The 18,954-nt window shown below is 39.0% G+C and overlaps 1 protein-coding gene across 18 annotated transcripts in view; it reads right to left on the reverse strand.

Annotated features, from left to right (window-relative positions):
- The window catches only part of CNTN3 (contactin 3), a 370,397-nt gene that overhangs the window by 85,556 nt on the left and 265,887 nt on the right, over positions 1-18,954 (reverse strand). For all 18 annotated transcript variants that reach the window (XM_021069229.1, XM_021069233.1, XM_021069224.1 and 15 more), the window contains one exon: positions 17,263-17,413. In XM_021069229.1, the coding sequence (XP_020924888.1) occupies positions 17,263-17,413 (151 nt within the window). The remainder of the gene's footprint in view (positions 1-17,262; positions 17,414-18,954) is intronic.

The raw sequence follows: 18,954 nt of genomic DNA on the forward strand, positions 1-18,954 counted from the left end.
ATGGAAATGGAAATTTCATTGGCTCAAGTGATACCAAGAAGCTGGATAGTTCTTGGCTGCCCAGCATTTACTCCCCTTTCTTTGGTAACCAACATTGATCCTCTTTTGGAGAATTCTCTTCTACTATTGTATGGAGTCGTGGTAAGCATATGAGTAAGGTTCCCATCCTGTCCTAGCCGAAGGGGAAATATGGGACACTGGGCAGCGTTTCTCAAACTTGACTGGGCACCAGTCACCTGGAGGACTCAGTCCTTCAAATACTCATTGCTGGGCCACCATCAGATTAGGTGTGGGGCAGAGCCCAAGGACTTACATTTCTAACAAATGCCCAGGTGATTCTGGTGCTGCTCAGATGGGGACCACACTTGGAAAAACAGTAATCTTATCTATGTCCTTTAGATTCTGCCTTTTCAGATTTTGATTTGTGGCATGAGGGCAAAAATAATGGTTGGTTTGTTCATTCTCCCTCTTGCTCCAACAAGATGGTACAATATAGGATTCCTGGAGCCATCCAGTTTCTGTTCAATCTTAAGACAGTTACTACAGTTTATCTAACAATTTTGTTCGATATCCTTGAATTACTTCTCAGCTCGAGTGTCCAAATCCCTAAAGAATAAGAATTATTAAAATATGGTATCATGTACACAGTATTTGTTCAATAAAAATTTGGTGTCTTGGGAGTTCCTGTCGTGACTCAGTGGTTAGTGAATCTGACTAGGAACCATGAGGCTTCGGGTTCGATCCCTAGACTTGCTCAGTGGGTTAAGGATCCAGCATTGCCGTGAGCTGTGGTGTAGGTCGCAGATGTGGCTCAGATCCCGCGGTTGCTGTGGCTCTGGCGTAGGCCAGTGGCTACAGCTCCGATTAGACCCCTAGCCTGGGAACCTCCATATGCCGTGGGAGCGGCCCTGGAAAAGGCAAAAAAGAAAATAATAATAATAATAATAATAATAATAATAATAATACGAAGGATTCAGAGACAACTTTCTTTTTTTTTCTTTTTATGGTTGCACCAGCAGCATATGGAACTTCTCAGGCCAGGGGATGAATTGGAGCTGCAGCTGCAGGCCTATGCCACAGGCACAACAACACCGGATCCTAAACCCACCCAGCAAGGCCAGGGATCAAATCCGCATCCTCATAGAGACAAAGTTGGGTCCTTAACCTGTTGTGCCACAACTGCAACTCCTAGAGACAATTTTCTATATGGAGAGGACAAGGTTTCATCTCAAGAGTGGCCCCTAAATGCCTGCAAATGGTTTTGGCCCTACCATTCTAACTCCAAGGTCATCTTCTTTTATAGATGCCTATTAATATTTAAGTGGCTCATTTATAATCTTATGCAGTGTTTCTAACTTTTGTGGGACTCAAAGTTATTTGAATATTTGAGAAGTTTGAGGACTCTCTCTGCAGGACAAATACATACATATACAACCATAACAATTACCAAAGATCTGAGAGGATTCAGGACAAATTGTCTAAGTTTCTGTGGACAGCAGGTTAGGTGCTCCTGATAGCAATTCAACTCATCCAGTGACACAGTAGTGCGTTTGGAATATCTTTGTCTTGGATGCTTCAGTGTCAACATTTTCAAGATGCACCTGATTGAGATTTTCTTCTTATGATGACTGTGTACATTTGATGACTGACTCTTTAAAAATTATCTGGCACAAAAAGTGAGTGGTAATACTGCACAGCTTAATATTGTACAGCCTTTTTTTAATGAGTGAATTTAATTTCATTTGTGATGATTTGTTACAACAATATTGATAAAAAGTAACAAAGGTAGATTGTAAATATTGAACACTTCTGATCATACAGTTTTGAATGCTTTTTTTTGTGTGTTTGGCCACAGTTGCAGCATGCAGAAGTTTCTGGGCCAGGGATCGAACCTGAGCCACAGAAGTCACCAGAGCCATAGCAGTGACAACAGTGGATCCTTAACCCACGAACCACCAGGGAAATCCTTGAATACCTTTTTAAACAAGTAAAATATGTCACAATTTCTTTGTGGTTAACGCATCTGCCCTGTTTCTGCTCCTTGATCTTCTCACTGCCCCTGCTTTCATTAGTTCTCACTGGATCTACCAAAAATAACCTCAGGAATGTAGGGTCTCTGTTCACACATTTATCCACACACTGGAGTGAGTGGCAAGGTTTTCTAAGAAGAACCTCAGCCCCGAGAACCTGAACTTTCTTGTCCCTCCTCCCTGCAGAGGTGTGGACCATCATCTATTTCAGACACAGGGTTGGTGATCCATCACATCTGTCCTAAGATGAAATACTCTTTAATGCTCATTCAATGGACTCTTTAAGCATCTGACTGCATTTTCACAGCAGCACCTTCTCTTTACCCCAGACTCTTGATACTGAACAAAACCTTGAAATAATTTCTATTTCCAAGATTATTAAAAAATACAAGTCAGAAGTAATATTCATGGAAGATTAGCTAAAAACAATATCTATTCCTCAAAATCTTAAGTCTTACAATTCAAAGTTACCTTTGGATTACAGGAATGAAAAAAAAAAGTTAAACTCATTTTATTTTAAGGACATTGACTGTTAGCACTATATTATGCAATGTTCTCTCCATCATCATCCATTGAATTTGGACATATCCACTTGCATATTTTTGCCTAGGAAAAGCTGTATATCTTCTTACCAAATGGTTTCATTTAATCTTATAGACAGTGTGGATTGTGTAAAGAGCAGTATTTTTCCCTGCTCATATGTTAAAAGTTTTGAGTCAAAATTGAACTAAGTGAATGGATCTATTGGTGTATGTTTTCTAAACTAAGCTCAGATATTCATTCTACAAGTATTTATTGAACATGTACTGTGGACTGTGCTCTATAATAAGCAAAAAAGGATGTATTGGTAAGAATTTACTCTGTCCTAAGGAGACTTACATTCTAGGCAATTGCAACTCTGGCATATTTTGTTTCTCCTCAATGAGTGTTTAGTTTGATAAACTATCCTCAATTTCCTTTTGGAATGAGGCATGATGTAAGTAAATGAGATAAACAAGATGACATAAAGTTATTAAAGTAAGGTTAGAATAATAAGAAAATAATAAATAATAAACCTGGTGAGGTATAAGGTGTTTTCAAGAACCTAAACTAGAAAAATATAGTTTATGTCAAGCTTTAAAAACTATGATTTTTCCCAATTACATAAATTAATAAATACTACAGAAAATTATGTGACTAATGCAATCTTTAAGGTGCTTCTTTCTTTAGCATTTGAATGTAAAAGGTCAGAAAGTCATTTTTCTTTCCCCAAACAAGATAGTTTTTATATACATTCAACCTCAGTGACAGATTTTTTTTTTTTTCAGAATTCCAAGAGTCAAACACTCTCATCCCCCAACAGAAACTGCCCTAGCCACGAAATCTACATGAAGATAGACTATAAAATATTACAAGTAAGATCAGGAAGTGGAAAAGAGGTGAAAGTAGAAAACAATATTTTTGAAATTTGTTAGGCAGTAAGAAATTTACCTCAGCATGCCAACTTATTAGAACTTATATAACAGATCATAAATAGTGAATAACTCCTTTCCAGCTTCAGCATGGGGGTAGCGGCCATCCCCAAAGATCCCAGTGTTTATTCCTTTTTCACACAAATGCACTGGCACCTCACCTAATCATTCATTCAACCATTCCCCACCACCCCCCACCCCATCTTTGTGATGGGCTTCAGGGATGGGGAAGAACAAACTAAAATACGGCACTCTTCATATTTTAATAGGAAGCCTCAAGTAGAAATCTATAAAAAAATCAATTTTATGCATTTCTAAGAAATTGTTGCAATAAATCAGATAAGAAAATTATAGGCACTTTTAAGACACGGGAAGCTAATCAAAAAACAATGAAATTCACTTTAACAAATACTTGCGGAGTACTTACAATACACTAAGTGTTTTGAAAACTACAAGTATGATTAAGAAGTAGCCCTCTCCTTTAGAGACTTACAATCTCATGGCCAATGAGGATGCACAGAGTTCATGCAGGGCTACCAAAATGTGATGGCTCCGGATGAAAAATTGGACCTGAAGGACAAATTCATCCAGCTCTCCCTCAAAAATACACAGTACCCTTTTCTCCATTTCCTAACCACTGTTACCCTAAATCAAGCCTCCAATGAATCTAACCCTGACACATCCAAGTTGCTTCCTGACCAGATGCATTGCTTTCCTCCTTTCTCTCAACCCACTTTCCACACTACAGCCAGAGTTACTCTTTAACCAAATCATGTCACAACCTTGCGTTAAAATCTTCATGGACTTTCTTATTCTATTTAAAATTAAAACCTAACAATTTTATCACTGCCCTCAAGAACCCCATTTCTGGGTTCTGCCCATCTCTGGGACCTCATATATCATCACTCTCCCTTTTAACATACTGACAACTTCAGTCACACTGGCTTTGCTCCTGATTCTCAAGTAAGTCCATTTCATCCTCATTGCTAAGCTTTTGATCTTGTTGGGGCCCTTGCCTGGAAGGCACATCTTCCACTTCCTGGCATGACCCACTGCTTCTTATTGAGTTCTCTGTCTAAAAGTTATTTCCTTAATGAGCCTCTCCTAAAATACCCTATATAACTATATACATGTCCCCTTTATGACGGAAGAAATTATCCTTTTAACCTATTTGTATTCTTCTCTCCCTTCTACAAGTTCCACCAAGAAGGGACTCTTTCTGTCTCATTCACTATAGTTTCCTCTAAGCCCTATGCAATTCCTGGCACATGGTGGATGTGTTGGACTGCATTTCCCCAAGGTGGCCACATCCATTTCCCATCCCAAATGTTCTCCAAAAATCTTGCCACTCTCTCACTAAGAGGCAGAGTCAAATCCTCTCCTCCTGAGTCTGGTTAGCTCCATGATTCATTGGTAACCAATGGAATTTGAGGGAAGGAAGGTTTTGTGTCTTCCATGCCGAGGCGATTCAACTTCCACATTGCTTGTGTAAACAGTCATTCTGGAAGCCTTTAGCTGCCATATAAGAATTTTAACTCTCCCTGAGGCTACCATGTTTTGAGGGAACCCAAATTAGCCCAGGTGGAGAGACATGGAGAGGCTATGGGATTGCCAGATGAGACAGTGGTGCATAGGCAGCCCCCAGCTTTTCAGCTCCAGCACAAGTCTGACTGTAATCATGTGAGATGCTCTGAGCAAACACTGCCAAGCCAGCCTTTCCCCAGCTCCTGACTCATGGAAACAATGAGAGATAATAAAGTGATTGCTATTTTACACCATTAAGTTTTAGGGTGATTTGTTATGCAGCAACAGTGCATGGGAACAGTAGGTGCTGCATATACACTGGATGAGTAAATGAAGGTGGAAGTGGACAAACATATATGGAAGAAAGTTCAGGCTACAAAGGTAGAGGAGGAGAGGATCCAGATGAGATGACTTTCTGCACAAAGAGCCATAATGCACTCTGTTAAAGGATACACTTGGACCAGAAGAAACCACAAGGGTAAGAGGAGAAGAAAGAGCAGAAAAAGCAGAAGACCTGCCTATTGGGCTTGGGGAAGGCTTCCCATCGTGACTAACAATAAGCTGGGCTTGAGTGATAAGTAGGGGTTTGCTAGGTTGAGAAGAAAAGACATTCCAGCCAGAGGAAATCACAATAGAATAAATGCGGAGCACAAAAGAATTCTGTCCTGTTCTCCTTTCTTTTAAGGGTTATTCAGAAGGCAATGGTATGCACTCTTGATAATGTTAAAGGAGCCAAAATTCCTATTTTCAGAGCAAGCTCCTATCTTTTCCTATCTTACACATTACTACCAGAAAAAGTGCAAAGGTAGCATGTAATGATTTTGTAGGATTCCACAATAGAATATTTTTTTCTTTGAATTTTCAGTGAGAGAGGGTACATAGAATATTGATTGGGCTGCAGGAAAACGCACATGGGATTAGGGGGATTGAGTGAGAAATTTCTATATGACCAAATGAACGTGATGTGGGGATACACACCTAGAAAAAACAAAACAACAACACAAAAAAATCTATGCTAAGCATGGTTATGAATATAATGGATCCAATTCTAACACAATACTGGCTAGAAGTGGATGCCACTGTCCAGTAAATTCAAATTCATGAACCCTCTTTCCCCTACCAAAATCCTAACACCAAAAAAAAATATATTTTTAAAGGGGTCTTAACTTTTATAATCCATAAAAATCAAATTTAAAATATGGATTTATGAACATGGTCATCTGCAAAATGTAGTTGACACAATTTTTGAAACCATTTGAAAGCTGTAATTTCTCTAATGATATTCAGATGGAATTGAAGAAAGGTTTAAATAACATAAAATTCAATTGGCTGTCATAAAAAAGAAATATCTAATGGGGGAGGGAGTGGGATGGATGGGAAGTCTGTGGTTAGTAGACGCAAACTATTACATTTAGAATGGATAAGCAATGAGGTCCTACTGTACAACAAAGGGAACTATATACAGACTCTTGGGACAGACCATGATGGAAGATAAGAAAGGGAATATATATAAATATATATGTGGGTGGGTGTGTGGGGGGAACTGGGTCACTTTGCTGTACAGCAGAACTTGGCACAACATTGTAAATTAATTATACTTTAATAAAAAATTTTTAAAAAGAAAGGTCTTGACTCATCTTTTTCACCCAGTCTTGTTGCTCAAGTATGTTGATTACATTGAGCAACATGATGAAAAAAATTAATATTACAAACAGTATGGACAGCAGCAGGTCCTCTGTTCTGAGAGTCTATGTGAAGCCACCATAGTAGAGGCTTCACACCTTATTACTTTTATCTTTGCCACTAGAGTCTACTGAGATAAAGAAGGAATCATTCCAGAATGTGTGAGAAATTGGGCAGGACAGGGTTGGAAATAATTTGTTCAAAAAAAGCTCTGTCCTTTCTCTATCACTCAAGGAAGACTAGATTTTTTTGCCCAACCTTTTGCTAAGAGTTGGCTATGTCAGCAAGTGGATGACTCCTAATCCTGCAAGCTAAGATTTTCTCGTTCTGTTGCCCAAAAAAAGAAACCAAGACTCAGGGGTTAAGTAACTTGCCTGACATCAGAACCAGGTGTTATGTGGCAAGCCAGGATTTGATCTAACTCACATCTTTCTGAATTTGATGCTCTGCTCTTTCTGCATACTAAAATTAAATCAGGAAGCAAATAAAACTTGCATTCAACTTTATCTGACACAGTGAATAATGTGCATAGTAACTAGTATACTACACGTCAATCAGGCATAAATACTGCATGCCAATAATGATACAAATAGGCAGAAACTTAAGCTGTCTGTGGTTAAGAGGGAAAGATCTGCAGGTCTGTGCTGGTGGCTGGAGAATGAGGTTTGAAACAGAGGAAGTGATTCTGATGCCTTCCTCCGGGTGTCATTTCAAATCCAAAGTCTTAGGTTGCATTGACTTCTATCTTGATTACCCTCACTCTTCTCTTAAATAATGGCTTCACCTCTTCAGAGGGGGTGGGAGTCATGGAGAAAATGCACTCTTCCCTCCCCCTTTTCCAGCTGGAAGCATGGGAGCGATGCAGGTGCAGCTTGGGGAATGCAGATGGAGAAGGCAACTGTTCTCTCTTCTCTGAGACTCTGGAATATTTATCAAGGATCTCAATCTCTCCCCTTAAGAAAAAGGATATTTTGATGTTCGCCTCCTCTAAAGGGGAGAGACAGTTCTCTATCTGTGAAAGACTCAGCTTAGTCTTATTTTCCTCATCTATGTGAACTTTACCATGGACACAACTGGAACACATACCCAGTTTAATTTCCTGTTTCTGTAATCATTTTGTTCAGATAGTGCTTTCCTTACTTTTCTGCTTTGCTTGGTTTCACAGATGCTTTAAATTGTGGCTCCAGCATCACTACCTTTAAGATACCTGTCTGTATGGAGCAGCTCTTCCCCTCCCCAAGGCTGAGATGGCATCTCTTCTTTGTGTTTCTTACTGGCTTATAAACACTTCTGTGACAGACAGGGTGGCAAGACCTCTGGCCAGTCTTGGCTCATACATGTCATCTTGGTGGGAATTATAACCCTGTTCGCCTCCTCTTTCAAAACATCCCAGACTGGAGAATAAATTAGATGGTCACTTTAATCTTACAGTCTATCCCAGAATAACAGATAGCTAAGTTTTCTACACTCATTACAGAATGTAAGCAGTCTCTTTGAGGGCTTTCACTGTTGCATATTTATGTGTATATATTTTCAGTACTGAGCTCAGTCCCCAGTGCTAAATAAAGACAAAACAAACGAGCGGAGAGTTTGAGTACCTTCTCTGCAGACTGGAAGGAAGGACATTTGTCTGGATACAACTAATATCCCGGTCCTGGACATTGGCAACATCACATGTATTAAATAAAATTCTCCTTTGTTCGTGTGAATTTACCAATGAGACATGAATTTGGAGCAAAGGGTGTAGGAGTAAAGCATTAGCTTAGATCTTGGCTGTGTGTCCAAGGAGAGATTAACTGAAACACTTGGAGCTTCCATCCCTATCTAGTCATTGTGAGGCACAGCTGTTGAGATGAGGAGACCAAGGATGATGGGAAAGATAATCTAGTCTGGCTTTTTTTTGGTGAAAGGAGCAATAGCAAAGCAGAAGGAGAGCAGCATTTCGAACAGTATGAAGAAAAATCAACTCCACTGTTATAAGAGAGAGAGAGGCGCCAAGAAATGTGAGGAAATGGGCAAGATATGGAAGCAGAGACTATTTGGCGAAGAATTCTCCTTCTTCCTCTAAGAGCTTGAGCCAAGGGAAATACCACGTAACAGATTTGCTGGATGATAGCAGAGTTCCCAGCTGCATCTTTGCAAAGCAAGCCTGTGGTGACTGGTAGTAGCAGTGGCAGAAATGCCAAGTGGTTCTTGCTTTGATGAAATTATTCTGTTTACTGGTAAAAAGTTTTGATCTGCTTCTAAGTAACGTCATCCAACTACATAGTGTTCCGCGCAAGGCAAAAGTAACCTGTTGGGGGCATTTCTTGAACTTTTAAAACTCCTATATGAAGCCACTCATGAAACCCAGAGGAGATGAAGAATATGAATGTAAAATTTCATGTGAACTTTTGTTGAAAAAATTAAGGTATAATTTAGAGACAGAATAATTCACCTTTTCCAGTGTACTGTTCTAGTAGTTTTTTTTTTTTTAGGGCCACACCCACAGCATATGGAAGTTCCCAGGTTAGGGATCAAATCAGAGCTGCAGCTGCTGGCCTACACCACAGCAAAATGGGATCCGAACCGCGTCTGCAACCTACACCACAGCTCTTGACAATGCTGGATCCTTAACCGACTGATCGAGGCCACGTATGGAACCTGCATCCCCATGGATACCAGTCAGACTCGTTTCTGCTGCGCCACAACAGGAACTCCTGTTCTGTGAGTTTTAATAAAGGAATGCAGTCATGTAATCACTGTCATAATGATTTAGAACAATCCCTTACCACCACCATTCTCCCACGCCTGTAAAGAGTCAGTATCTGCACTCATTCCCAACCCCGGACAAGCACTCTTTATGTTTATAAAGAGTGACTTTTCCAGGAATGTTGTATAAATGGAATCATACAGTAGATAATGCTTACCGCATTTTAAAGCCAGCTTCAAAGTATACACACAAAATACTTTTAAAAATGGGTTAACACATCTTAAAAACATTCTCTGGATTATGGCTCTTCATATTTGGGAAAAATCTTAATCTTTCTTTAAAAAGCATTTAAATTTTGATAGTATTAAATGCTGCATGGCACCTTTGAAACAATTTTAATGTATTTAATTAGAAGTAATGGGCCATTCTTTGACTTTTCTGAACTGAGGTTATTGTAATAAAATATTTACTGTTATAAGCAATAGCATTCAAGGGAAAGCCCCATTTTTAAACATAATTGGCTAATGTGTTTTAAGTACCATTAAGTGATACAGAAAAGCTAAACATTCTTTAAAATATGCCAAATGGCTATTTCTTCTTGCACGTCATGCTTGTTCATATTTGCTTGGATCCTTTTGAATTTTACTTGGCTTCAAGGGGACAAAACACCCTATTTTACTTCAGGTCTTCTGAAAACATGTGATTTAAGTGAATGCATACAACAGCACTAAAATGTTGACACTTAGGGAAACACCGTCGGATGCTTGAAAGTGTTGAACATTTCTGTTCATAAAGAAAACCTCCTTTTTACACGGGTAAAAGCACAATAGCTTTCCTTGAAACAAATACAAAACAAATATAAATATACAAATATAAAAAGAAACAAAAACATTATTCAGTGTTAAGGCTAGCAATTTAAAAGTTGAGAATATCTGGGAGTTCCCGTCGTGGCACAGTGGAAACGAATCCGACTAGGGACCATGAGGTTGACGGTTTGATCCTTGGCCTCACTCAGTGTGTTAAGGATTCAGTGTTTCCGTGAGCCGTGGTGTAGGTCACAAATGTGGCTCAGATATGGCATTGCTGTGGTGTAGGCTGGCAGCTATAGCTCTGATTCAACCCCTAGCCTGGGAACCTCCATGTGCTGTGGGTGCAGCCGTGAAAAGACCAAAAAAAAAAAAAAAAAAGTAAATGAAAAATAAATAAATAAAAAAGTCGAGAATATGTTCATTCCAGGTGACTTAAGCTGATTGTGACTTAATCATGTAAGCCACTTACATGATACTATAAAAACAGGCATCCTCTACTTATGTTCAAGTGTCTGTGAGCTTCAGTGGTAAGATACAGATCATTTTTCAATTTAATAATTTACCATTTAAAGATGTGTACCTTCCTAGAGACTTTTATCCACTGCCATGGTTTCAGCCACCTTGTTTATGTGCATAACACCTCAATTTCTATATGTAGCTCAGGCCTTTCTCCCGAGTTTCAGATTCATACACTCTACCTTTACATGCACACATCCAGTTGGTTTGTCAACAGGCACTACAAGTTGAAACAATTCCAGGTTGAACCTACCATATTGGCTCTCATCTCTGCTCCTTTTGTAATGTTCCCTGTGTCACTAAACATTCTACTATGCTCCTGATGCCTGAACTGGAAATTTAGGATGTATACTTGACTTGCATCTTCTCTTCAATAATAATTTAATAATTTTATTAAATCTTGCATCTTCTCTTCAATAATAATTTAATAATTTTATTAAATCTTCTGTCCTTCTGATTTAAATTTTTCACAAACCCTATCCATTCTCATTGCATTTCTATCGTTCGGGCTAAGACTCCTGAACTGCTGCTAATTTGGATCTTTGCCTCAAGTCCTGACCACTTCAATTTATGCTGTCTACTGCCACCACTGTGATTTTTCTTCCTAAATATAAATTTGATTTTTTAACTCTGCCCTCTTATTTTGTGGCTATCCAGTGCCTGTGGAATTAAGCCTACATTCTTTACATTGGCTTACCGTGGTATTCACAATAAGATACTTGTTTACCTCTATGGCTGGATTCTCTTTGAAGCCCTCTCTCCTAAGGCACTTTACACTCCAGATACACTGAATATCAAATGCCTATGCTGTCCTTGTCTTCGTGCCTTTGCACATGCTGTTCCTCCTGCCCAAAGCGCTGTTCTCCAGTGAAACCTAGTCATTGTTCAAGGCTTTTTTTTTTTTTTTCCTGGCTGCACCCTTGGCATATGAAGTTCCTGTGGCCAGGGATCAAATCCAAGCTGCATCTGCAACTTACACCACAGCTGCAGCAATGCCAGATCCTTAACCCACTGCGCTGGGCTAGCGCCTGAACCAGCAACGCCACAGAAACAAGCTGGATCATTAACCCACTGTGCCACATTGTTCAAGTTTTGCTCTAGATATTACAACTACAGAAAGCTTACCCTGTACTCTAACTTGGAGGTAGGGCTTGAACATGTTATACTTTGCCAATTGAGTTTTATTATAACTGTCCTGTTACCCTTCTGCACACCCTGAAAAACTACATTTGGGGGATGGGCTTCTCTGATGAAAATTAAATACCTATTGCCAAGTACACAGTAGGCATTCAAAATATTTTCAAATGAATGAATGACCACTTAATTTTAATAGTTCAGAAATCACCATTTGCATTTATAAGCCTTGTGAGCTCTCCAGAGAAGTTTTACTAAGACCTCTGTTGGGAAGTAATTCCTTTATTCTCTTAACTTGAAATGGTCCTCTCAATTTGAAAACAGTAACAGTGTTCAAAACTCACTGACTTAGCTCCACATTACTATGATTGAAGCAAGATTACAAAGGCATTATTATGTTGACATAAAAGCCTACAAATCAGGTAGATTATAACCATTCAAATGTATTGGTAGCTCCCATTGTGGCTCAGTAGGTAAAGCACCTAACGTTGTCTCTGAGGATGCAGGTTCGATTCCTGGCCTTGCTCAGTGGGTGAAGGATCTGGCATTGCCTCATGCTGCAGTTCAGGTCGCAAATGCGGCTCAGATCTGGTGTTGCTATGGCTGTGGCATAGCCCTCAGCAGCAGCTCTGGTTTGAGCCCTAGCCCAGGAATTCCCATATGCCTCAGGTGCAGCTGTGAAAAAAAATAATGTATGGTTTACAAAAGTAGATAAATTTATCTATTTAAATAATTTTTATTTTTATTTTATCTTTTGCTTTTTAGGGCTGCACCTGAGGCATATGGAGGTTCCCAGGCTAGGGATTGAATCAAAGCTATAGATGCCAGCCTACACCACAGCCACAGCAACGTAGGATCCTTAACCACTGAATGAGGCCAGGGATTGAACCTGCAACCTCATGATTCCTAGTCAGATTCGTTTCCGTTGCACCACGATGGAAACTCCAATTTAAGTACTTTTTAAAAGACATATTTAATCCTTGTTTGTTTTTTGATTTAGGCTTTGTATGCTACTATATATCTATATAAATATAGACACCTATGTTTATATCTCTATCATTATATATATATATAGGCTTAACATATATGTATTGGCTTAATCAAAAGTCTATTTGTCAACAGGTCCAATACTAAGCTAGAGAAAGCTTTCCTATTTATCTTAAGTTTCTTATTCACCTAAAAGTCCATGTTGATCAACCAAAAATAAACAAACAAAACACAAAACAAAAAAATAAACAAGTAAAAAATGTGGATTTTAAAACTGGCCATAAATACCCCATCAAAATTTTTCCTTCTTTTATATTTTCAAATGCATCAATGGATTCATTTGTCCCAAAATGAGATTTGAATCTGCATGTTTTAAGCTAGAACAGTCCATGATTGAACAACAACAATAAATCTATCATTGAAAGTGCTTCCCCAATTTGGTTTAAGGCTACAGACCAAGAGGGACAGACACAGGGCTTTTGTTGCCAAGTGATGGCTGAGGCCTACTCTCATTCCACATGAACTTGGAGAAGATTCAGCTCTGTAACTTGTTCCATAATTGCTTCTAGCAGCTTTTCCCCTAAGCATCAAGGCCCTGGCTCATCTCTGCTTTTGTCATCCAAAGAGATAAAAGCAAAATCCAAACCACCAGACCTGATGCTGTATTCTGAATATAGAGTCCTCCCCAGATTTATATATTAAATCCTAATCTCCAGTATGATGGTATTTGGAGTCAGGGCCTGTAGGAGGTGATTAGGTTACGAGAGTAGAACCTTCATGAATGGAATCAGGTGGTATAGATGAGACCCTGGAGAGCTGTCTGGCTCTCTTTTCCGCCATGTTCAGGATGTAACAAGAAGGCAGCTGTCTGCAAGCCAGAGGAGAGTCCTTAGCAGAATTCAACCATGCCTGCACCCTGATTCTGGGCTTCTAGCCTACAGAACAGTGAGAAATAAATTTTTGTTGTTTAATCATCTGGTTTATGGTATTAAGTTATAAAAGACTGAGCTAAGATAGTTGAGAAAGACAGCAGCACTATGGACCTTCTCCTTAAACATGTTTCCTCTTTTTAACCCTGTTTTTATACCTGAAAGTTGTCTTGCTCATAGGGGAGATACTAGAAATAGTTAATACAAAGGTAAAGGGTTACTAGGCTTGAAAGGATCAGAGAAATAACAATTATGAACAAGAGACATAGCTGGAGTAACCACCATTCTTTCTCTTTTCTTCTTAAATCCCAATTTCTCACTGGGTGTTGTCCAACCCAGGAAAAAAAAAAAGTTTATGTTTCCCACCATCCCTTGTAGCTAAGTCTGGCCAGAGAATGAATTTCTGATCATTAAGCATAAGGGAAATTACTGGATGGAACTTCTGGGAAGTTTCTTAAAAGGGAAGAAATGTACCCTGATTTCTCCCTTTCTCCTTCCTGTTATTGGGGGATGACAATGGGGTGACATTGGGAAGGATGTTTTTGGGGGGCTAATGCCCTAGCAGCCATCCAGGATCATGATGTGAGGATGGCGGAGCAGCAGGATAAGAGGGGTCTGTATCCCTGGGCACCATGGACTCCAAGTAGCCTTAACTACCTACCTTCAGAGACCAACCAGCCAAGGACCCACTCAACCAACAAACAAAAAGCTTCTACCTTTTTCAGCCACTGCTACTTCCAGCATTTTATTTGTAACATACCCTCATTCTTACTGAATAGTGTATCTATAAATATCAGACATCATGGTAAATGCTTACTTATAGAAAGAGTATAAAGAAGGAATTATTATATCTATTATTATATCTCTTTTATAGATGAGGAACTTACAGTTTAGAGTTGCGACACCACTGACCTAATGAGACCAAGGTAGCAAAATGGTCAAGTCAGAAACTTCAGGTGAATTCCAGAACTTAAACTTTTTTCCACTGCTCTCTAATGTGGGAGTAAATCTCTCCCTATGCCTTAGCTAAATCACTTAATCTTTTAGCCCCTTTTAAAATTAAGATTAAAAACCTCTGCCTACTATAGGCACTACTGTGAAGACAAGAGGGTTTGTTATTGTGTCAAGCACTGAAAGTCCTTGGAACTTAATCACTATTTAATTTACATATCCAGTTAGAACTATTTAAAATGTTATTGACAACAAAAAAGTCAGCAGTTATATACGAAGACGTAACTTCCAACAGAGCTAAAATTAACTAGTTTGTGCCTATACTTGTTTAAACTGGCTTCCACAATTAAACTCCAAATCACTAAATAATTTCTTGTTCCAAAAACCTGTTCTATACGGCCTAGCATTTGACTAGACTGTGTTTTGTAACCACTTGGTTCACGACTTTGCCTTGTCATCCTGCTGTGGCTGCCTTTCAATGGCGGTGTCACCCATAAAATACCAGAAAAATAGCAGATTGTCTTAAAACTTTGGTACCACAATCTAAAAGTATTTTAACCTGATTGTCTGCAATAAGACCATGGCAATTTTGAAAAAGCAGATCCACATTTCTTGGTCTAAGGTTTTACTCTTTCTTTTCCCCTCATCTCCAAAAAGAGGAATCTGGATTCCATGGCTTCAAAGGCAGAGCCCACCAGAGTTCCCATTGTGGCTCAGGGGAAATGAACCTGACTAGGACCCATGAGGATGCAGATTCGATCCTTGTTCTTGCAGTGGGTTAAGGATCCAGTGTTGCCATGAGCTGTGGGATAGGATGCAGACGTGGCTTGGTTCCCGTGTTGCTGTGGCTGTGGTGTAGGCTGGCAGCTGAAGCTCTGATTCAACCTCTAGCCTGGGAACTTCCATATGCTGCAGGTGTGGCTCTTAAAAAAACAAAAAACAAACAAACAAACAAAAAGGCTGAGACCACCCACAGATTCTGAGCTTCCTATACAAAACAGGGCTTTGAAAATGCTTACTGGTTGGGCCCTAGAGTCAGACATAGATTCATATCCTGGCTATGTGACTTTAGGTAAGTTACATTATTCCTCTAAGCTTTAGTCTTCTCATTAGTAACTTAGACATAATAACAGAACAGAGCTGTGGAGATATTTAAAGAAGATTCCATGTACAGAGCTCTGTATTTGTTTTCCTTTTCTCTTGATTACAAATTATTATACACTTAGTGGCCTAAAAGAACACAAATATATTATCTCACAGTTCTGGAGTTCAGAAGTCCAAGATGGGTCTCAGTGGGCTCAAATCAGGTGTTGTCAGGGTTGGGTTACTTTGGAAGGTTCTAGAATCATTTCCTACTCCTTCAGGTAGCTGGAAAAATTCAGGTCACTGAAGGTATGGGACTGAGATCCCTATTTCCTGGCTGACTGACAGCTGAGGATTTTCGAATTTTCTAGAGTCGTCTGGAAATTCCTTTGCTCATTGAGCAGTTATACCATCTTCAAAGCCAGCAATCCTAGTCAAGGTCATTCTCATGCTTGAAATTTCTCCTGCCTCTTCTTTTATTATCATCCATCTCTTTCAAACACTTCTACTTTCCTCTTCCAAGTAGTCAGGTGAAGATAACCCACTAAGATAATCCAGGATCATCTCCCTTTCTGAAATTCAACTGGTTAGCAATCTTAATTCCATCTTTAACTTTCATTATCTTACGTCATGTAATATAACACATTCATGCAGCTTCAGAATAAAGACATGAACATCTTTGGGACCATTTTTCTGCTTATGAAGAGCTCTCAGCATAATGTCTGAACAGGTAGTAAGTACTCAATAAATAATAATGATAGCCAATACTTATGTATACTCTCTGCCAGGTACTGACCTAAGTGCTATATGGATACCAACCCTCTAATGTGAAGGATGTGCTAACATTATCACTCCCATTAACAAACAAGGATATGAAACATACAAAGAGTTAGACACTTCATGAGCTGATAAAAGAATCAAGATTTGAATCCAGGCAGTTTGGCTCCAGAATCTGCTTTTAACTGGGTCCCATTCTGCCTTTTCATTTTAAATATTATTATAATACCAAGAAATCAAGAAAGCCTTTGCTTAAAACTAATATCAGTGATGATAAGTTATTTCAATCCAGGGCAATAGCAGTATTGTTATTCATCTGATCTAAGCTGCCATCATATCTTCTCTTTGCCCTGTGATGCTGGGTCACCAGGAGCTGAGAGAGGGCTTGGATCCAGGGCTGACTTGCCTCTATCATTCCAGTTTGAGTTTTACCACACAACCTGGGAAGAAACTCTTTTCTAAAATAAAGTATTCTATGTTGGAAGAGGTGAGATCTATCTCTATTTAGATTTCAAAAATTAATTAGTTATCATCTCTAGAGTATTACAGAACAAAACTACTGTGATTCTGGAATACCTCACTCACAATGCATTGAACTGCTACCACTGCATTTTATTTCACAATGAAAATCTAGCTTCGGTGCCACTATGAAAGTGAGAAATGAGTAAATCACCACCTTTCTGGACAACAGAATACCTGTCAGTCTCCTGTACCAGCACATCTCCTTTCTTCCAGGAAGAGAGTGCCCTGGGGGAGGCTCTGGGTTTACAATCCAAGCTGACCTCACTGCCCACCTGCACCTGAATCAACTTTTTCATTGGAGTCTTTGAAAAATCTGGAGCAGAAGCTGAAAAGGAGGAAAGAAGAAAGGATGAAAACTCGATGTTTGATTTCACCTCTTTAAATTCCCATAAATTTCAAAAGCTGACTTTATCATGATTTTTTCAAGTTTTTTGACAAATACACGATATCAATGCTTAATTTACTTGACTGACCGGTCATCACAATAGGAGATTTCAATGCCTGACAAGTAATTTGTATGACTGCGTTTTCTGGCAAGTTCTAATTCTTGACAATCACTTTATATGGGGAGATAAAAAGTTTACTGTGAAGCTCAATCATGAGTTCATGAAAACTAAAAACACCTGTCATAGAATGTTCTTGAAAGGTGGATCCATGAAGATAACAACAGGGTCAGTTTCTCTTGCATATTCTAGGACAAAGTATGTGGCACACTGCTTGGCACTCGGTAGCTGCTCAGTAATATTTTTACTTTATTTTATTTTGGTGGCACTCCCAGCATGTGGAAATTCCCAGGCCAGGGACTGAACCCATGCTGCAGCAGCAACACAAGGTACTGCAGTGAAAATGCTAGATCCTTAACCCACTGTGCTACACAGGAACTCCTCAGTAATGTTTTTAGAATGAAGGCTGAGTATTGAATTGTTATTCTCCGTATAAAAATTATCAGATCTATTATAAAATTTTCAGATGATTAGGTTTAACTTCCAAGTTGGAGAAACGTAGTATGCATTATTATATTAACTTATAATATTCCATTAAATACCATCACATGTAGAAAACATTATCTTTGTTTATAATGCATGGAATGTTGATCCTGAACCAATACTTGAACATTCAAGAGAACTAATAATGAATATTTGAATGAAAATATATGTTAATCAGAAAATCATCCTTCTTTTTACTGCAACGTGAAAAAAAGTTAAGAACACAGTGCAGGGAGTTCCTGTGGTGGCTCAGCAGTAACGAACCCAACTAGGATTCATGGGGATGTGGGTTTGATCCCTGGCTTTGCTCAGGGGGTTAAGGTTAAGGATCTGGCATTGCCATGAGCTGTGATGTAGGTCACAGATGTGGCTGGGATCCCCGTTGCTGTGGCTATGGTGTAGGCTGGCAGCTGTAGCTTCGACTGGACCCCTAGCCTGCGAACTTCCATATGGTGCACCTTCGGCCCCAAAAAGCAAAAAAAAGAACCTGGTGCATTTCCCCAAATATCTAATCCTCTGTCTTCTGGCATGTCCCATGGAAAATAATTTATTTTTTATAAGTGGAGATCATTCAATGAATTATACTATAATTAACTATATATATGTGTGTGTGTGTACATATATATATATATACATATACATATGGCATATAAAACAGATATAGTATATACAGTATATGCATATATAGTGTGTGCATATATGAGATTGCAAATAAAGAAGACATGTTATCCAGAGGTTACTGGATTTAAGTATTAAGATCGTGAGAGAATAATTTTAAGAGAAACAAGACAAAAATACCTTCATATTTCAATAAAATCTTTTTTAAAAAATATAGCTTCATATTTTCACCATACAAAACCCCCATGCAACACTGAGTAGG

Source organism: Sus scrofa, chromosome 13, assembly GCF_000003025.6.
Source record: "Sus scrofa isolate TJ Tabasco breed Duroc chromosome 13, Sscrofa11.1, whole genome shotgun sequence".
Classification (NCBI taxonomy): Eukaryota; Metazoa; Chordata; class Mammalia; order Artiodactyla; family Suidae; genus Sus; species Sus scrofa.